This window comes from Diorhabda carinulata, chromosome X, assembly GCF_026250575.1.
Source record: "Diorhabda carinulata isolate Delta chromosome X, icDioCari1.1, whole genome shotgun sequence".
NCBI classification, from domain to species: domain Eukaryota; kingdom Metazoa; phylum Arthropoda; class Insecta; order Coleoptera; family Chrysomelidae; genus Diorhabda; species Diorhabda carinulata.
Genome location: NC_079472.1, coordinates 44,079,028 through 44,097,134, shown reverse-complemented (window position 1 = coordinate 44,097,134; position 18,107 = coordinate 44,079,028). Strand labels below are relative to the sequence as shown.

Below are 18,107 nucleotides of genomic sequence, written 5' to 3'. Positions count from 1 at the left end.
CGTTGTGGTAGGGCTTGAATGTTTAGAATCACTTCTGGGCCTTTGCGGTTGGTGAAGGTTATCTGGACTGATTTCGATTCGTTTGCTTCAATGCGCCATTTCTTCATCCATTTTTCTGTCTTGTTGAGATGGAGCTGTAATGTATTTGATTCAATTATTTGATCTCTGTGCGATGCTAGTATGGCGGTGTCATCTGCAAATGCAGTTGCTAATACATCATTGTTAGTTGGTATATTTGCCTGTAGATAAGGTAAAGCCCAGGACACTGCCTTGAGGAACTGCGGCGTTTTTTTTTTGTAAAATGGTGTTTGTTCATCATGGTAGTTAACAAAGAAATAGCGATCGTGGAGGTAGTAATGAGGGATTTGGTAGTAATTAATAGGCAAGGATTTTTTGATTTTAAATAAAAGGCCATCATGCCAAACCTCGTGACTGAATCCAAATTGATGATTTGGTATTATATTTCTTTGATCAATGAATGGTTGTATTTTTTCGACGCAAGAAGATGAGAGGGCGGATTAAATTATTTATGTTACGGACAATGCTTTCAAAATATCAACCTCACATCGTTTACTGTCTAATGTATATTTTTTTCTTATGATCTACTATATTTTGATACTTTTGCGAGAGTTATGGGTAAAGATATTAAGCAGGGTACGAGACATCAAGATCAGACTGAATGAAAAAATCTCAATATTTTTTTCTCCATATACTTATTTTTTTTATACGTACATCATTCGTAAAATTTCTTATTCTAACATTGGGAGTGGATATATCGATTTTATATCAGAGTTGGTTGAGATCTTATAGACTTTTTGTTTCCCTCCTCCTGTTCATTATTATTTCCAACGAAACTTGAATATAGTAGAACCAACATGAAACATTACATGAATCTTACTTGAGCCTTATGCAGTTGGAGAGAACAAATAATTGAAATGTTAGAATTTTATTCTTGATTATGTAGCGAACTCGCAGTGTTCATTGGGATCTTGTAGGTCATATAAATTCGGCTGTTGATGTTACGAATATTCTAATTGATCCCGAAAATGATTTCCTTATTTTGGTTACTAGTACCTACATTCAAAATTATTCAGAGTAACATAATGCGTTTAATTAAGTTCTGAAAAACTAGTTTTAATTAGAAGAAATAACATGTTTGGAACAATTTATTTTTATGTTGTTTACACGTTCTGTGTTTACTGCGGATAACTGAAAATTAAAATAAATACGCGTAATTATAGAATGAATGAAAGGGTTAGCAGTAAGTGATATAAAAAACAAATCGATTTATTAATAATTTAATAATTACTTAAATTCGGATTAGATATAAAAGACCGTGCTTATTAAAATGTTTACATTTATCACGAGAGAAATTAAACTGGGTCTAACTGGTTTTTTATATTTACTTTTATTCTGATTGGATCCAATATTAATCACACAATAATATGGAAAAAAATGATATAGGTATATAAAATATTATGTGAGTGACTTATCATGTCAACATATGTGAATATATTTTTAGAAAAACCTTGAACTGCATTTAATAGTGCGTAATTAACTTTACATTGTTCGAAAAGTTTATCTATTAAAAACAATTTAGATAAAATGAAATTTGTTGATATTGAATTTAAATCGCAATGAACACGTGAAAATCTGCGAATAATAATTCGTTGAAGAGCTCAAATTTGAGGGTCTTCAGCTTTTTTAACAGCAGAGTTTGATTATATTTCAAGAATTTATTCATATACCTATTTCATGGTTATTTAGATCGATTAGGTACTTTGAAATATGTAATAATGATAATATGTAATAACAACGGACCGGAAATAATAATAGAGGAAGTTGAATAATAAAATTGAAAAATCGAAAAGCGCTGGATATTGATAATATAAATCCGTGATTTTCAAAGTGGCCCAGGTGTCTACGAGAAACTCGGCGAGGGTATACGTTGGGCGTGACAAAAAATGGGGATTTATTCATTTATCCAAAATTCATTTGGTTTCGATAATTAACCCTATTAACCAATCAATTCTAACCTCTTTTTGGAAACTATTATTTCGTCGCTGAAATTCAACCACACCGCAAGTTCCCATAGATAAATTTAATCTTCACTTTTTATCAAGATTTGGAAATTGGTAATAATGTAGCTGCAGGTTTACCAGATGCAGCAAAATTTTGAAAGTGGTCTATGAAACAAAAAAGTTTGAGCACCAATGATATTAACAATGAGTTAATCGAATGTGAAGGAGAGAAATTGAAGAAGGAACTCGTCATCTTATTCCAATTGTAATATTTGGAGTGGAAGCTAAATATATCCTTACTACATAAAAAAGGAGAAAAGGGGTCCTGACAATTTTAGAAACATAACTTTGTTAAGCTAATAGTTCATCCTTTTCACTAAAATTGTGAGAGACTGAGAAGTACAGATTAAGACATCTTTAGTCCTATAACGTTCAATATTATTATGAGCAGAATCATAGATAGCATCAACAAAGTCAACGCAGGTTACAGAATGGGAGAACTAATTAAACATTATACTGTATCTTATCTATTTTATAATAAAAAGCTGTTAATCCGGATCGGGTTTGACATAGAATAGTATTACCAAGGCAAAAATATAATTGGTAACCCTCATACTGATAAACCGCATACTTTAGCAGTGAAGCTCGTTAATGAACACATTTTCTTTCTTGTCTTATTAGCGATATATTTCGAATCTAATGAGTATGGTAAGAGTGAAGTGGGAATGCGGTAGAACAGTTTTTGATTATAATTTTGAAGCTATTCTATATAAAATTTCCTATTTTAGTAAATTACTATCATATTGTTTGTTTATTGTCAGGAAAAATTTTTACAAATTTTTCAACTTTCTAGTTTAATTTCTTTTTCAGTTAGTTATCGTTTTTTGTTTTATCCCATTTTTTAACTTGGTAACTAAGTTACCGAGTAGTTTTTTGGTGTCAGCCAACATCATCGTAACGAATCCTCTGTAAGAGAGGTCATATATAATGATCAGCCAGGGTTCCCAACTTAGAAGGTATTATTAGGGATTTTTATAACTTCAAATATCGATATATAACCTTGTAAAGAATAAGTTGCGTACATAATATCGATTGAATGGATGCTGAATGATGCACAAAATGCACAAAGTTTTCGATAATTTATTATTAAAGATTTTAGAAAATTATGCTGCTGAATGAAATTATTTATTAATTGTTTGAAATTTATTATTCGTTTAATGATATTTCATTAATTACTTAAAAATATTTAATAATTCATTTTATAAATAATAGAATTGATTGGCGCTTTAGGGAGATGAATTTTTGAGAGTTGGGAACACTGCGAAAAGGGCGCGACAGTTAATGAGTTGCTTAGTAAACATGAGTACTATTATTGTTAAAATATCTGTAAATCCGAAAGACGTACGGTTCCCGGAGAAGATGTTATTTTGTTTAAAGACTTAGAAGACGTAAAGACGACGGATCACTTAAATCTTAAACTTCGACGTGTGGATGAACTATTATTTTATTTCGTTATGTTTAGATTTTCAATTTTATTTCTTTTTTGTAAACTTTATATCGTTACCGTTTTTGTTGATATAAACCCATGTTCTCGACGCGCATGTGCTTGGCACAAAAAATCAATTGGAACAAACTTCTGAACAAAGTTCTTTGTCAAATTTGAAAACATGTCACACATTATTTATCTATTTATTGCCCTGTCCGAAATACAAAATCCTTGATTAATTGAATATAAAATATGAATATTATGAAAACGCTTCTTTGAAACTATGCTTTTTACTATATATACCTTCTAAGGCCCTTTTATGGTCTCTTTCATCAAGTAATAATGCATATTACCAATGGGAGATAAATGCGCACATAACGTCAATTCTACAGTTTGAGCTTAAAGTACAATTTTGAAGCTCATGGAGCCCAATCATTTATGTGGTGTTTGAGGGGCAAGAGTAATTGGCAACTGTGCTGCTCTACACACAGATCTTAAAAACGTCAATTTGGAACATGGGTTTGAAGCATTGTACACCCATGTGCTCATCGGGTGCTAAAATTCTGTAATTCGAAAGTAACAATAATCAGACGGGACTAAATACCCAGGAAAGTCATCGTTCACTTTAAAAAATCTGCTTGGTCATTTATCTTACGAATATTTATAACCATACTAATAAATATAAACATAAATCCAATTATCTAATAAAAACATTATTAAACACATATAAAATGTAACCTGAACCTAAGAGATAGAACTACTCCGAATATTTTGGAACGAAATAGTTTTAAGTAAAAATAAACTGGGAAATTATTATGGAAAATCGAAACGGATATAAAAATTTCTTTAAAAAATCATATTGTTTTGGTATATCTAGATTTTCGATACTTTCGGACTTCTAAAATTTCGCCCGATTAAGAAGGAAATAATTATAAAACGCAATACCGCAAAAGTCTTGGTCTTACACCACTTGGCCTTTATCTTGAAAAAAGCGTACTAGTTTCTCTCATCACTATGTAGGTATTTAAAAAACATAACCTAAAAATTTTTTCAGCTAATAATTAAAGAAGGCATTAACCTAAAATCTAGTCTCGCGGAAGTTGATTTTTGTCTTGCAAAAAAGCACTCTCTCATTACTTTGTGCGTATTTAACATATACGCAATATTTCTACAGGGTGTTTCTATATTCGACGGACAACGTTCTACCACAGAGAGATCTCAATAAATGATTCATTTTGATATAGGAATACGAACCCTTACGGGGTCTAGCTCCTGAGATACAGAGTGTTCATAATTTTAAATTAAAATAAAAAATTTGCCATAAATCAAGAACACCTTTGAATTTTTTTTCAAATTTGGTGACCAATATGCTTCTTAATAAAGTAATATTTTGACATAAACAAACTTTGGAAAAATTTAACCAGTGGCGCGATGTCAGGCTTAGTTGTCACTTTTATCCCTCTATTTTTTACGCCACTGCAGCAAATTCTTTTTTTTAAATTTTTTTTAATTGCCTGATTATTTTTAGTTAAAAAACTAATAACCTTTTATGGAGCTAAAATGAACGGTGTTATTAAATATTAAAAAAATCGATATGATTTAATTCAGGTGATCTTGGAGGCCACCAATTGGGTCTATCTCGACCAATCTATTTTTCTCTAAAACGTCTGTTTAAGTATTTTATTGCCGCTGCAGCAAAATGAACAGATGCCCCATCGTGTTTAAACCACATGTGTTGTCTAATATTTAACGGTACATTCTCCAACATTTCTGCCAGAAAGCGCATATTAATTGCTCCATTTAATTTAATAAGTGTATTGAAGTAAGCGGACAACAGTTTGAACAACTACTGTAACTTTGTCAATTTTGTTATTGTTGTAATAATTATTTAATTTATAAATTACTTACGTGCTTTAAGACTTTTGTTTAGAGGCAAATTTCTACAACACCGTTCAATTTAGCTCCATAAAAGGTTATTAGTTTTTTAACTAAAAATAATCAGGCAATTTAAAACAAAATTAAAAAAAGAATTTGCTCCAGTGGCGAGAGCATATTGGTCACCAAATTTGAAAAAAAAATATGACATTCTTGATTTATGGCAAATTTTTGATTTTGATTTAAAATTTTTAACACCCTATATCTCAGGAGCTAGGTCCCGTAAGGGTTCGTATTCCTATATCTAAATGAATCATTTATTGAGATCTCTCTGTGGTAGAGAGTTGTCGGTCGAATATAGAGACACCCTGTATATGGACAGTTTAAATGGGAAGGAATGTCCCACTATTAAAGTGCTGACAATATACTATTTGCTCTCTCGTTCCAGATACCTGGTACAGTTAACGCATGCTTGAGAATGTGCAGAACCGAGCTGGAACCTCGGAGGATAGAGAAAGCGTTGTCATTCTGTCTTCCTTTGTCGAAACAGCTTATATTTAGAGAAACTGTCTATATAGAAGTATTACATATATGGTATTTAAAAAAATATAACCTTATGTGCATTGGTGTGTATTTATAAAAATATAACCTTATGTGCATTGGTGTGTATTTATTCATTATATTATTTTCTCCACTTTGCTTCGTTGTTAGTTTGTGGGTTAATCCGCTATCTTGCGATATAATTTTGAAGTGGTTGAACTCCGCAAATCCTTTCCGAGCACAGTTATAATCATTATATTTTTTGTTCCTAATATTCTATTTAGATTAAAGAAGCTTCAAAATAGATGATAAATACCAATACCTATTTTATTTTTTGGCTTCACTTTCTTTGTCTTTAATTTTAAATATGGTAGGATTCAGAAGCGGCGATAGAGTAGGGCGATCGCCTAGGGCGTTAGGCTTAAATGAGCTCTTCTTCTTCTTCTTCTATCTTTTCTATAGGTAATTCTGCCTGTTTCTTTCTTTTGTTGTGCTTTTAAGTTATATTATCGCTCCATCTTTTCCGGGGTCGATCGACATTTCACCTCCCGGCCGGCGATTTGTCTCTTGCGATCTTTACTATTCTATCAACTGTCATTCTACGTATAAGGATGTTCCATTCTTTTTTCTATTCAATAACTACTAGTTAATCTTTTCCACATTACATGTTATTCTAATGTAGTCTCTACTTACTCGATCTCTCAGTGTGTTCCCCGTAATTCTCCTCAGTATTCTCATCTCAGCTGTTTCCAGCATTCTTTGTGTTTGGACGTGTCCGGTCATGTTTTTGATGTGCATGTCATTATAGGTCTTATAGCAATTTTGTAAATTCTAGTCTTAGTTTCCGTTCTAATATGTTTGTTTCTCCATATTGTATTATTGAGGCATCCTGCTGCTGTATTGGCTTTCTCTATTTGTTTTTTTTTTTACTTCTAATTCTGCATCTCCATAGCTTGATAGTGTGATGACTAAGTACTTAGATTCCATAATCTGTTCAATGCTGGTACCGTCAATTTCTATCTTACATCTAATCGGTTCTTGGTAATGACCAGTGTTTTGATTTTTGGTATGAAATTACCATGTTAAGCTTCTTTGCTACTATGTTAAACTTGTGAACCAATCTTTGTAGGTCATCTTCACCGTCTGCTATGAGGATAGCATCATCTGCATAGCAGAGAATTTTTATTTCTCTATTTTCCATCTTATAACCTTTCCTCCTTTTCACTGCCTTTATTATTTTATCCATTACGAGAGTAAAAAGTAGGGGGCTTAAGGAATCTCCCTATGTCTTATACCCGTGCCTATGTTTATTTCCTCTGGAAGTTGTCCGTCTATACTAGCCTGTATTTTGTTGTCCTTATATATGTCTTCGATTGTTTTGATGTCTAACAGTATTTGTCTATTGTATAAAAGGTGAACCACGTTTTTTAATCTAACTCTGTCAAAGGCTTTTGTCAAGTCAATTAAGCAAATGACGCCGGTCGATTATATTCTAGAGCTTTCTCTGTGATTTGTTTAGTTACAAATACTGCGTCTGTACATGATCTCCCACTTGTTGCTCGTCCTCAAAAGAGCTCGGCTGGCGAAATATTCGATAGGGGCTTACTTGCCCTAAAATTTCCAAATTTCTGCGAAAACTTCGTTATCTAGCTCATTTTAATGCTAATATCCTATTATAGAGGAACATTATCTATTTCGAACGGACGGACGGGAATCCGCAACTAGAGATAAACACAAGATTGTTTCAAAAAAATCTATGATTATACCAAAATGTTTTGGAAATGACGAAAAAAATACCATGCAAATTGGATATCTTAAAATTAATTTTAAGAGGTACCGAATCGCAAATTTCCATTTCCCATTTCAATGACTCGACGAGGCTAACAAAGTCAAATTTTATCAATTTTTTTTAAATAAATGTATATAAATAATTATTTTGTTATATGCTTTGCCTTTTTTTCGTATAGATTTGAACAGCAGGTGAGACGTACCGTAGGCATTTCGACCAGTGCGCTGATGGTGCTAAAACTAGGACTGGTAGAATTATTGCCCATGAAAAGTAAAACAAGAAAAATATCAATAATTTCAATTGTTAAGAAAGAATGGAGACTAATTGTGTCTTCATTATTTCTTGACAATTCTCATGATAATTGGTTTATGAAATGAAAAATATTCAGTTTCAATTTTGTGAGCACTTAATTTTGCAAAGATATAGGAAAAGTCACATATTTTGGTTAATTTGATTATTTTTTTCCCAATAATGCCAAACATTTCTTTAGTTTTGGCATATCTACAGCTATACAGGAAATAAATGCAAAAAATCCGAGCTCGCTACATGCTTCCTGTAAGGAGATATCTGCTACAGACGCTAATAATTAAAATACGCTAAAAGTTCTATACGCCAAACAGTAAAACAAAATCAACATGTTATCAGTATTAAATAACCAGTGAAAACAAATTTGATGGGCTCTTTCTATTTGTTTGACTTTACGAACGGCTCACGGAAAAAAATAATAATGATTTATTATGCAGGGGCTTCTTTAAAAGATTAAAAATTCTGACTCTTCTTTCTTTATTCATATTTGAATCCGTTTGTCTAATTCGTAAGCACGCTTCTCCAATTTCAGAAAGATCGTTGCACAGCTATCCACTTAGGAACGCGGAGCACGACCTTCCTGCTCCACGTTCAGAATTAGTTAAGAGCTCAATATTTTACAATGCAAAAAATGCACAATCACTTGCTAAATGAAATCAAATCGATATCATCTTTTTTCGCATTCCGCAATAATTTGAAGGCATATTTTTTGGAAAGGGCCTTCTACTCTGTAAACGACTTCTATTCTAATAATATTTAATTCCAGGCATGCTGCATACTGGTTTAATTTTGCTATGGACTTATATACTAATTATTACCTATGAGTATTGCCTATAATTTTGTTACTCATTATGGTTTTCTTCTGTCTATTGAAATTTTGTTTTATTTCTATCTTTATTTAGTTATTTTTTGTGTGTTTTTTAGTTTTTATAAGCTTTTTTCTACAAATTGTAACAATTTTTTGACAATAAAGCATTTCTCTGTCTCTATAGCAGCGGTCGGGGAACTTTTTTAATCACTACCTCAAAATATTTTTATGTAAGTTGATATAACCCCATGGCTAAGAGCAATAAAAACGCCTGTTTTTAACATCTTTCATATTATAACCCCATAATAATTTTGAAAAGGAAACAATAACTAAAAATTTAATTTAATCAATTATTCAATAATAGTAATATAAGTAATATATATAACAAATTGAAACCCATTGGGGTACAATTGAGGGTTGACAATTTGGGGTACTTTAACGAATTATAATAATAATAATGGTGGTACAAACAAAAATTAGAACTTAAAAAATTAGAAATTAGAAAAAAAAAGAATAATTGAAAACATTCTTCCTTCACGTTTTGTTGTACGTTTATCAAGATCTGCTAAGTAATCTGAAAATCGCTTTCTGAGTTTGATAAGATGTCTTACAATTGTATCCTTGATATCAGCAAAAGTAATATTCTGACTCGTCAATGTATTTGTATCTTGACGGCATGGCACGGACTGAGCTGGTAGCCGGGGCTGTGCTCAGTGTTGCCACAATTTAAAAGCTGAATGTAAAAATTGAACTAGAAAATGTACTAGATTGTACCAACTTCAAACAAATTTAATAAAATTATAGAAAGATGTATAAACATAAGTTTCAATTAAATTTTTTTTTCCAAAAATGTTATAGACTGTGTCAATTATTATTTTAAGGATGAAAAATTTATACAAAGTTTACCGATAAAATTAGCAACGCAGTACAAAAATCTCACGATCTAAATATAAATCAACTTGGCTCTGTTTTCTAATTATTGTTACAATCTAGTACAATTTCTAGTTTATTTTATTAAACGAAAATATAAAATAACTTTATATTTGCGAACGCAGGGAAAATGTATTAGAAAAAGGAAAAATGTACTAGCGTATAAAATACACTAAAATGTACTAAAATTGTACAATTGTACTAGCTCTGGCAACACTGGCTGTGCTTTACTGCCCATAACTCGAGAACACTCTAGTGGTGGGGAGTGAGATGGCGTGGCCCGCATATGTCGCTAAATTGTTTAAGTTGAAAAAAATATTTGAAATATTTTTCGATGCTGCGCGTTTAAAACCAGCAATAAATCGTTGGATGTACTTTTTTCTTATATTACTTCCTACCAAATTTATTTGGTACAGTCAGGCTACAATCACACGTTGTTTGTTTATGGAAATATTAATACCCAAAATTTCGTGAGATACTTTTTGCTCATTTAATTTGAAAATACGAGGTCACAAGTTTTTGAACACGATTTTAGTTCCTTTTCTCGAGAATTCGATTTCCTAGATTACCTTGCGCATTTGGCATAATTTGAACATTCCACAATGTTCTATTAGCTAGATGTGTATTTGAGGTCAAACGAGTTTGAATTCGTAACATTATGTATACAATTGTGTATTATTAAATATTCGATACTCTATTTTTAGAATAACTAAAATTTTATGGAAAAAACCTTGTATGTACAAATGTGGATTGAATAATATTAATGAATATATTTGTAGAATGAATAAACAATTCTATCGCTTCGTGATACATCTAAAAATTTCCAATGGTTTTATTTCAGGATTGCTGGGACCACTGGTGCCATTGTAACTTGTCCGTTGGAGGTAGTGAAGACCCGTCAACAATCTTCAAAAAACGGTTTCATTGTTGTCCGTGACCTTCCCAATGTACCCGGTGAAACGAATCAACCGAAAACTACTTGTAGAACTGTTCCCGATCAGAGGCGTAGGTTATGGACAACATGTCAATACAGCCGGCCTCAAGTTGTAGCTCTTTCAGGTTATTCCTTTACGCCGGCGCAGTCGCTCAGCATAGTCCAATGTCTCAAACATATTGTGCAACATGAAGGGCCCATGGCTTTGTTTAAAGGTAAGTACCGCACAAATACTTAACACGAATCTAGTGGAGGGTCCTGGTAAAAAATTCTATACTGTTTTTTTCTATTTTTCATTTTTAATTCTATTCTTTCTTCGTATGGATATTTATAAAATCTCTAAGTATTTATTAAGTTGAACAAAAGAAATCTTATATGCATAAAATTACATATATAAGCTCTATTATGGTGGTTCGATAGGTAGTTCGGAAAGTCGCGAAAAAAACCTATTAACTCGGTACCACCCAACCCACTGTATATTACGCATTGCGCTGGACAGAACCGGCAAACTTTTCCAGTTAAATTTAACCACACTGCTTTAGACCGCGCCGGGATTATAACATAGGTCATTGAAAGAACGCGCAGAGCACATTCGTGTATGAATAATAATTCTGCAACAGTTTTTTTAATTCTTAGTTCAACTCAACTTTAAGCCTTTCAAGCCAAACGGGCAAGTCTTTGAGTGGAAAACAGGGGGGAAATATCTTTGACTGATAGTAAACTTCTCTGGAACAAACACAAAAAGGAGATAATCACTAGAGCCACAAAAGCAGGTGGTGTGCAGAAACTTCGCAGGGAGGAATTGGGGTTGTAACCCAAAGATCCTACTATGGATGTACACGGCAATTGTGAGTCAATCATCACATATGGAGCAGTAGTTTGGGGTACTTGAACTAGTCTGATTAGCACGACGAATAATTTGTCAAAGGAACACGAACTGGCTTGCATATGTGCAACCAGAGCCGTGAAATCATGTACAACGGCTGCACTAGAAGTGATTATAAATCTCTCGCCACTCCACATAGTACTGGGAAGCCTACCCAAAAAAGATCACTTAGAATAAGGCAACGCGAAGTGGATTTACTCGACAGACTGGGTTCAGCGAACCTACCAAGTGGCCCAGAACCCATCCTTGGTGTGGCCAAAAGCATTGTCATCACGTTTCTCCGCCTGGTATGAGACAAGCGAATGCTTATATAGACGGATCCCGCTCGTCTCTCACCAAACAACTGCTCCTGTTAAATAGGCGCGAAATCAGACTAGTGACCGGACTTCTAAACGGACACTGCTATCTAAGACGTCACCTTCATACCATGGACATCACGGATGATCCAGAGGAGGAGGACGAAACTGCAGACCATCTTATCTGACATCGCACTTTAATGACGTCAAGTGGGGCAAGACGGGCCTATCTGACGGCCTATGTGCTCAACGGCTTCACGGCCGCCCACACCTACGAACTATGAACTATCACTTAGAAATCTCATAGACAGAATCACCAATAAAACTGTCCCTAAATAATGATCAAACCTAGAACATGCCGTAGGATGATGCATCGAAAAAATTTAGCTTTTAGATAAAACTTATCTCAATGCTAAGCTATAGAAGTAAGTGGGATCAAAACACCATACAAGAAATGAACTGAAATGGCATTAGATGCTATACGGACGGATTTAAAGCAGCATACAGGCTGGAATGGGAGTGTACAGGCCTGAAACTAAACACTCTGAAAGCCCGGGCGATAGATACACCAAGCATTTTTCAAGTAGAAATGTATGCAATTGAAAAATGTGTCCAGTGCAATCTAGAGAGGAACAATCACAAACAGGAGATCATTATCCTGTCCGATAACCAAGCAGCCATTAGAGCTTTAAGCTCCAATATCATAAAATCCACACTCGTTCAGCATTGTATAGAAAAATTAAGCATGCTAGACAAGAAAAATAAAGATACCTTAAAATTCCGGGACACACCGGAGCGAAAGGAAATGAAATAGCTGAGAAGCTCGCTAAAGCGGAGACAGGCATGGGGCCTGAACTCTTCTGTGTTATCAGCTACTGAACAATGGAAAAAACCCTGGAAAAGAAGGTAGATAAGAGCAAAACCAAAACAGGAGCTGACACAGGCAAAGACTCCTGGGAAACTATAATCAGAAAAGATCTGTTGAATATATCAACCTAAGTAAGAACAATCTACGAATACTAACAAGTGTCCTACCGGGGCACTGTCGCCTCAATAGAAGCCTGAAGGTGCTAAAAGACAAATATCTATGGCATATCTTTCTAAAAGAATTGGGATGAACAGACCAGCTGTAAACACTGGATTCCTAGTATCGCAGAAAGTAAAGTGGACACAATAGATCCTTTGGGTCGCAGTGTATATGATACCCCAATATCTACATACATACATACAACAGCGTAAATCACTGTTTTAGTCCTTACTTTTTTTGAAATTCTGCAGCTTTTATGTACTAGCTGCCTCTGCAAGAATTACTTCAAAAATTTGTCATAATTTTTAAATTGTATAATGTTGAAGACAATAGGTACTTTAGGTCTTTAATATGATTCTGATGAGCAGCTGCAGCAATGACTACAATTGTTGAGTACACTTTGTTAGGGCACTCAAGTTTTATATAGGGAAAAAATAGAATTCCAATGGTATATCCTGACAAAGGTCTAGATTGAATTGATTTATTATATGCACATAAACGACTAAGACAACAAACGTCCTCGACATTTTAGGTTTTATCTTCCATGATGATGATGATGGAAATAAAATGGATAGGGAAATAATAAATTTTTTTAATGGTTATATTTTTTCGGATAGTGAGGAAATGTATTGATGAAAAGTTGATGTTCCAAAAAAAAAAAATTAAACATGATTCATTATACTAGTTCAATCTTTGACTCTATTGGAATATTAATCGTGATACTTCATAAATTTCGAGATTATTATAATTTGTTATAGTCGATGATTTATCCATTTTATTTTTATTTAAACAGACAAAACTAATTTCGTGTTTGCATGTCATTAGTTTGGGCAAATTCCATATTAGATTCACGAAAGAGATATAAATAATTCTAGACATTTTATTATTTTAATGAATATATTGTAATAAAACTTGCTATTTTTATATACAATTATAATAATATAAATCATAATTTTCACTCGCAACTGTTTGTAGTATATAAATTCATGTCAGTGTATTACGCAATTTTAACATGTGTAATAGATTAGGAAGTGGATTAAAATCCATTTAAGGTCGTTTGATATGGAGCATTTCATTGCATTGAAGAATCTGTTATGTTATTTGATACGAGGGTTGTTACTTAGTAGTAAAGAATATATCACAAGGTAACATCCAAACTGTATTTGCAATTTGAGAAAAATTGAAGATATGAAGATCTTGTCTTTTTATCTTTCTTAACCAAAAAGTTAAACGATATTTGGGGTCCTCCAGTGATAAGACAGTTCAAGTCATACGTAATATCGGTTTTTGATGGCGCTAACTAAAAACTAACAGCGAGCTATGACATAATAATAGAGAATTGAGGACGATATTTTTAAGGAGAATAATATAATACCGTGAGGACGATCGTCCTATTTAAAGTATTTATTAAATTATACAAAAAAATCTCACATGCATAAAATTACATAAATTATGGTATATTATTATCGTTATCGTCATAAAGAAGTATGTAGTTCGGAAAGTCGCGAAAAAAACGTATTAATTTGGCACCCAACCCACCTAGTATTACCCGTTGCGCTGGACAGAACGCAGTGAACTTTTCTCGTTAAATTAAGCCACACTGTTATAGACATTCTTACTCATACACTATTTTTTAATTTTTTTTAAACGGTATATTAGTTCATGAAAAAAAAATAAATTTAAAAACCTAAATTACGCGCTAAAACGCATGACAATGACCGAGTGTGACGTTGTGTGACGTAGAAAGTAAGTAAACACTTAAGTGAGGTTAAAAGTAAATACAGTTTAAACAGAGTTGGTGCATTGTACCAGAATGCACAAACACTAGTATAAAAACACCAAATAAAGTTTTCGTGCAAGTCTCTCGAGAGGAAAAGTGACAAAAACAATAGTTTCAAGCTATAAGAAGGGATTATGCGAGCGTCAAACCTGGCAGCCCAATATATGTTTGTAAGTTTTATCTATTGGTATTTACAAAATGTTAACTTATTGTTATTTTTTACTGTACCTTGAAACAGATTTGGAGAATTATTATATGATATGGAAACACAATGCAAAAAAAAAATCTAAAAAAATTGCTGTTCCAACTAAATTCGATTGCCAGAAAGACCGGAAAAGGGGATTTCGTGGAACACCTCGTCCGTTGGCATTAAAAAATCGATGGAATTGATTGGCAGAGAGTAGCGTCCCTCGGTTTGGTGAACCAAATTGAATGGCGCTTCAACCCACCCACAGCAACATGGTGGGGCGGGTTCTGGGAACGCTTAATAGGAATTTTGAAAGTTCATCTTCGCAAAATTCTGGGACGGACTTCACTCACTTTTGAAGAGTTGAACACCGTGATCAGTGAGTGTAATGCTTATATCAATTCTCGCCCCAACACCTATACATCGGATGACCCGAATGATCCGGTGCCTATTACTCCTCAAATGTTCATTGGAGATATTCAAGAAATGGGTGTCACTGACTTGGACGAAGTTGATACGAAGAGTCTACACAAAAGAGTTAGACGTCGCCAAGAGACCAAAGACAACCTAAAGCAGCGTTTCTGGTCTGAATACTTGGGCCAGATGTTCATGACTGCCAGCAATTTGAAGAATCCGAGAGAGCCCAAGGTGGGAGAAATAGTCCTCATTGGCTCTGACAATCAGAAGCGGATGCATTGGCCGATGGCAGTAGTTGAAGAACTGATTCTTGGTGTTGACGGTCGGTGCCGAGTTGTCAAGCTTCGAACGCAGGATGGACAACTGACGCGTCCTGTCCAGCGAGTTTTTCCCTTGGAAATTCCTCTCGAAGAAGAAATGGATCAAGGCCAGCTTCTAGCTGAGGTCGAACCAGAAAGTGATTCTGGTGGTTCAGCTACCGGCGGTTCTCCAGTTGATTCACAAGTCAAGGTCGTCGCTTCACCACCCCAAATCCAAGAAGCTCAGCCTATTAATTCTCCCTCCCTCCGAGGAAGGTTTATAATGTGGAAACCAGATGTGGAAGGAAGGTGAAAGTTCAAAGTCGTTTCTCCTAGTTCCGTGTGTTATTTTTAGTTCAAGTGTTTCAGTTTCTCAAAGTTTGAAGTCGCTTTCAAGTGCAGTTTTTGTGAGAAATTTAGATGTCCTTGAATTCAGTTTGATAGTTGAGTCGCTATTTTTCTCAAGGTGAGAGGATGTTGTGGAATTAGTGTCTGTCATGGTTGTAGGCGGTATAGTGAAGTAAGTGGTTGTTGTTGTTGTCGCTTTAATCGCATCGTAGTAGCCTCGTGTCTTATCAAATTTTATTTATATTGAAATTTAGTCAAAAAGTTTATCAGTCAGTGTAATTTTCAATAGTTGCGATTAAATAGTTTCCGTTTCTTCTGTTAAGTTCGTATGTTTGCTTGTGGCTGGACCCGATTTTCCAAACAAACCAAAACAAAAGTTGTTCGCGCTTGAAGCACGTGGAAGCAAATGGTAGCCTGTTTTTCTTTTCCGGAATAACTGGACATGACATCACCGTTCCTAATAGTTTCTTCTTAATCCCACAGATCAAAAATAAATTGCGAGATCAACGTCAAGCTGAATGAAAAAATACTTCAACAATTGGTTCGAACGCATGCAAAAGGATATTGATCTTAATGGAGAATATTTTTAAAAACAATAAAGCCATATCTAATTATAAATAATTGTTTTTATTTCTCAAAAAGGAGTAGCAACGCTCGTATATGCAAGCCAGTTGCATCGTGACTACTACTAACTAACACTATTTTCTTGTACTTACTCCCTTCTTATTTGCCTTTTAACACGCTTTACCTGGACCACCTGGGTGGAGGTGGATTGAAGGTCTAGACAACATTAGGATCCGTTAAGTCCTGAGCCGTCTTGGCAACCTTTTTTTCTCAGCCCCACTAATGTTACGGCGTTTCAGCCATATTTAAGCAAAAGCACCGGTCAGAGCTTCGATAGGGTGAAACCGATGCTTAGGGGGAAGTGGGTTCAGTGTTTGCTAAGTGCCTTACGCCAGGTTTTCAGCAGGCATTGTTAGCGACACCTATAGCTCAAGTACAATTTATTCCTTAGCACGATTGATTCCCCCTTCTCATGCCAGAGCAGGCGGTCGCTGAGACCCCTCCCCAACGGCTGCTTGAGGAGGCTCTTTGCACTTTGCACTTATTGTTGTTTTTATGGCCGATCTATTATGCACTCCGCTAACATAGTATTACTCACAGCTTTGTTTTTTCTTGATTTGCGCAGTAAAATTACTGAATGAACGGTTTTCCCCAAGGAATCATATAATTTTATTTTCAGGTCTTGGGCCTAACCTAATTGGTGTTGCTCCATCCAGAGCTGTCTATTTTTGTACATATTCACAAGCCAAAGGTTTCTGGAATGGAATATTACCTCCGGATTCGCCTATCGTTCATGTATGTTCGGCTTCGTGTGCTGGATTCATGGCAAGTTCTCTTACCAATCCCATTTGGTTTGTAAAGACTCGTCTCCAGTTAGATTTTAATAGGAATAGTAATGTGACTGCTATGCAAGTCGTAAGAAGGATATATGCTACTTCGGTAAGTAAATTATTCGAAATAAAAAAATTGTTTCATACAAAAAATAAACTAAACTATGTCTGTTTCTAAGCAGTACAGTAAAGTATTTATTTTAATAATAGTCATTATAGGGTTCAGTATACGGTATTGAACTGCCACATGGAATGAATTCGTCAATAAATAAATGAGAACGTGTTGGGAAAACGCTTGGACACGTCAATTTGTATTATATTAAGTGATTTCAGCAGATTTCTTACAAAAATTAACATTAAAAAACGAGAATTTTTTTATATCACTAATTCGTTACATTACACTAAAAACTTATTAAGTATATGTAGGAAATGTTCAAAATGCTCGCCGCGAACATCTTGGCATTGTTGGAGCTACCTACCTCGTACTTGGTCAAACACAATACAACAAGGAACTTACCGTTTGAATATTGATTTCACTGAAACGTTTCTCTAACTATTTATTTTTTTAACATTGACTTTCAATTTGTATGTGTAGTCGTTTTTAATTACACTGTCAAAAGTTCTATAATTTTTATAATTTTGACTTTAACCCAAGAGGCATCATGCTAATCTGGAATAGAAATGTCCTATTGAAATCTCAGGCATGACTGATCTAAAGTCTATTTATCGGAGAAAAATAGTAAGCCAAAACAAGGATCATTACGTGAATATCCCGGGCGAAACG

General features: G+C 34.2%; 1 protein-coding gene across 2 annotated transcripts in view; it reads left to right on the top strand.

Moving 5' to 3' along the window:
• The window catches only part of LOC130901656 (mitochondrial carrier protein Rim2), a 39,424-nt gene that overhangs the window by 9,743 nt on the left and 11,574 nt on the right, over positions 1-18,107 (top strand). Inside the window, exons 2-4 of one of the 2 annotated variants that reach the window (XM_057813179.1) lie at positions 10,597-10,760; positions 10,815-10,904; positions 17,173-17,432. In XM_057813179.1, coding sequence (XP_057669162.1) covers positions 10,597-10,760; positions 10,815-10,904; positions 17,173-17,432 — 514 coding nt within the window. Of the gene's footprint in view, positions 1-10,596; positions 10,905-17,172; positions 17,433-18,107 lie in introns of both variants that reach the window. The other variant, XM_057813178.1, reaches the window with a different exon arrangement.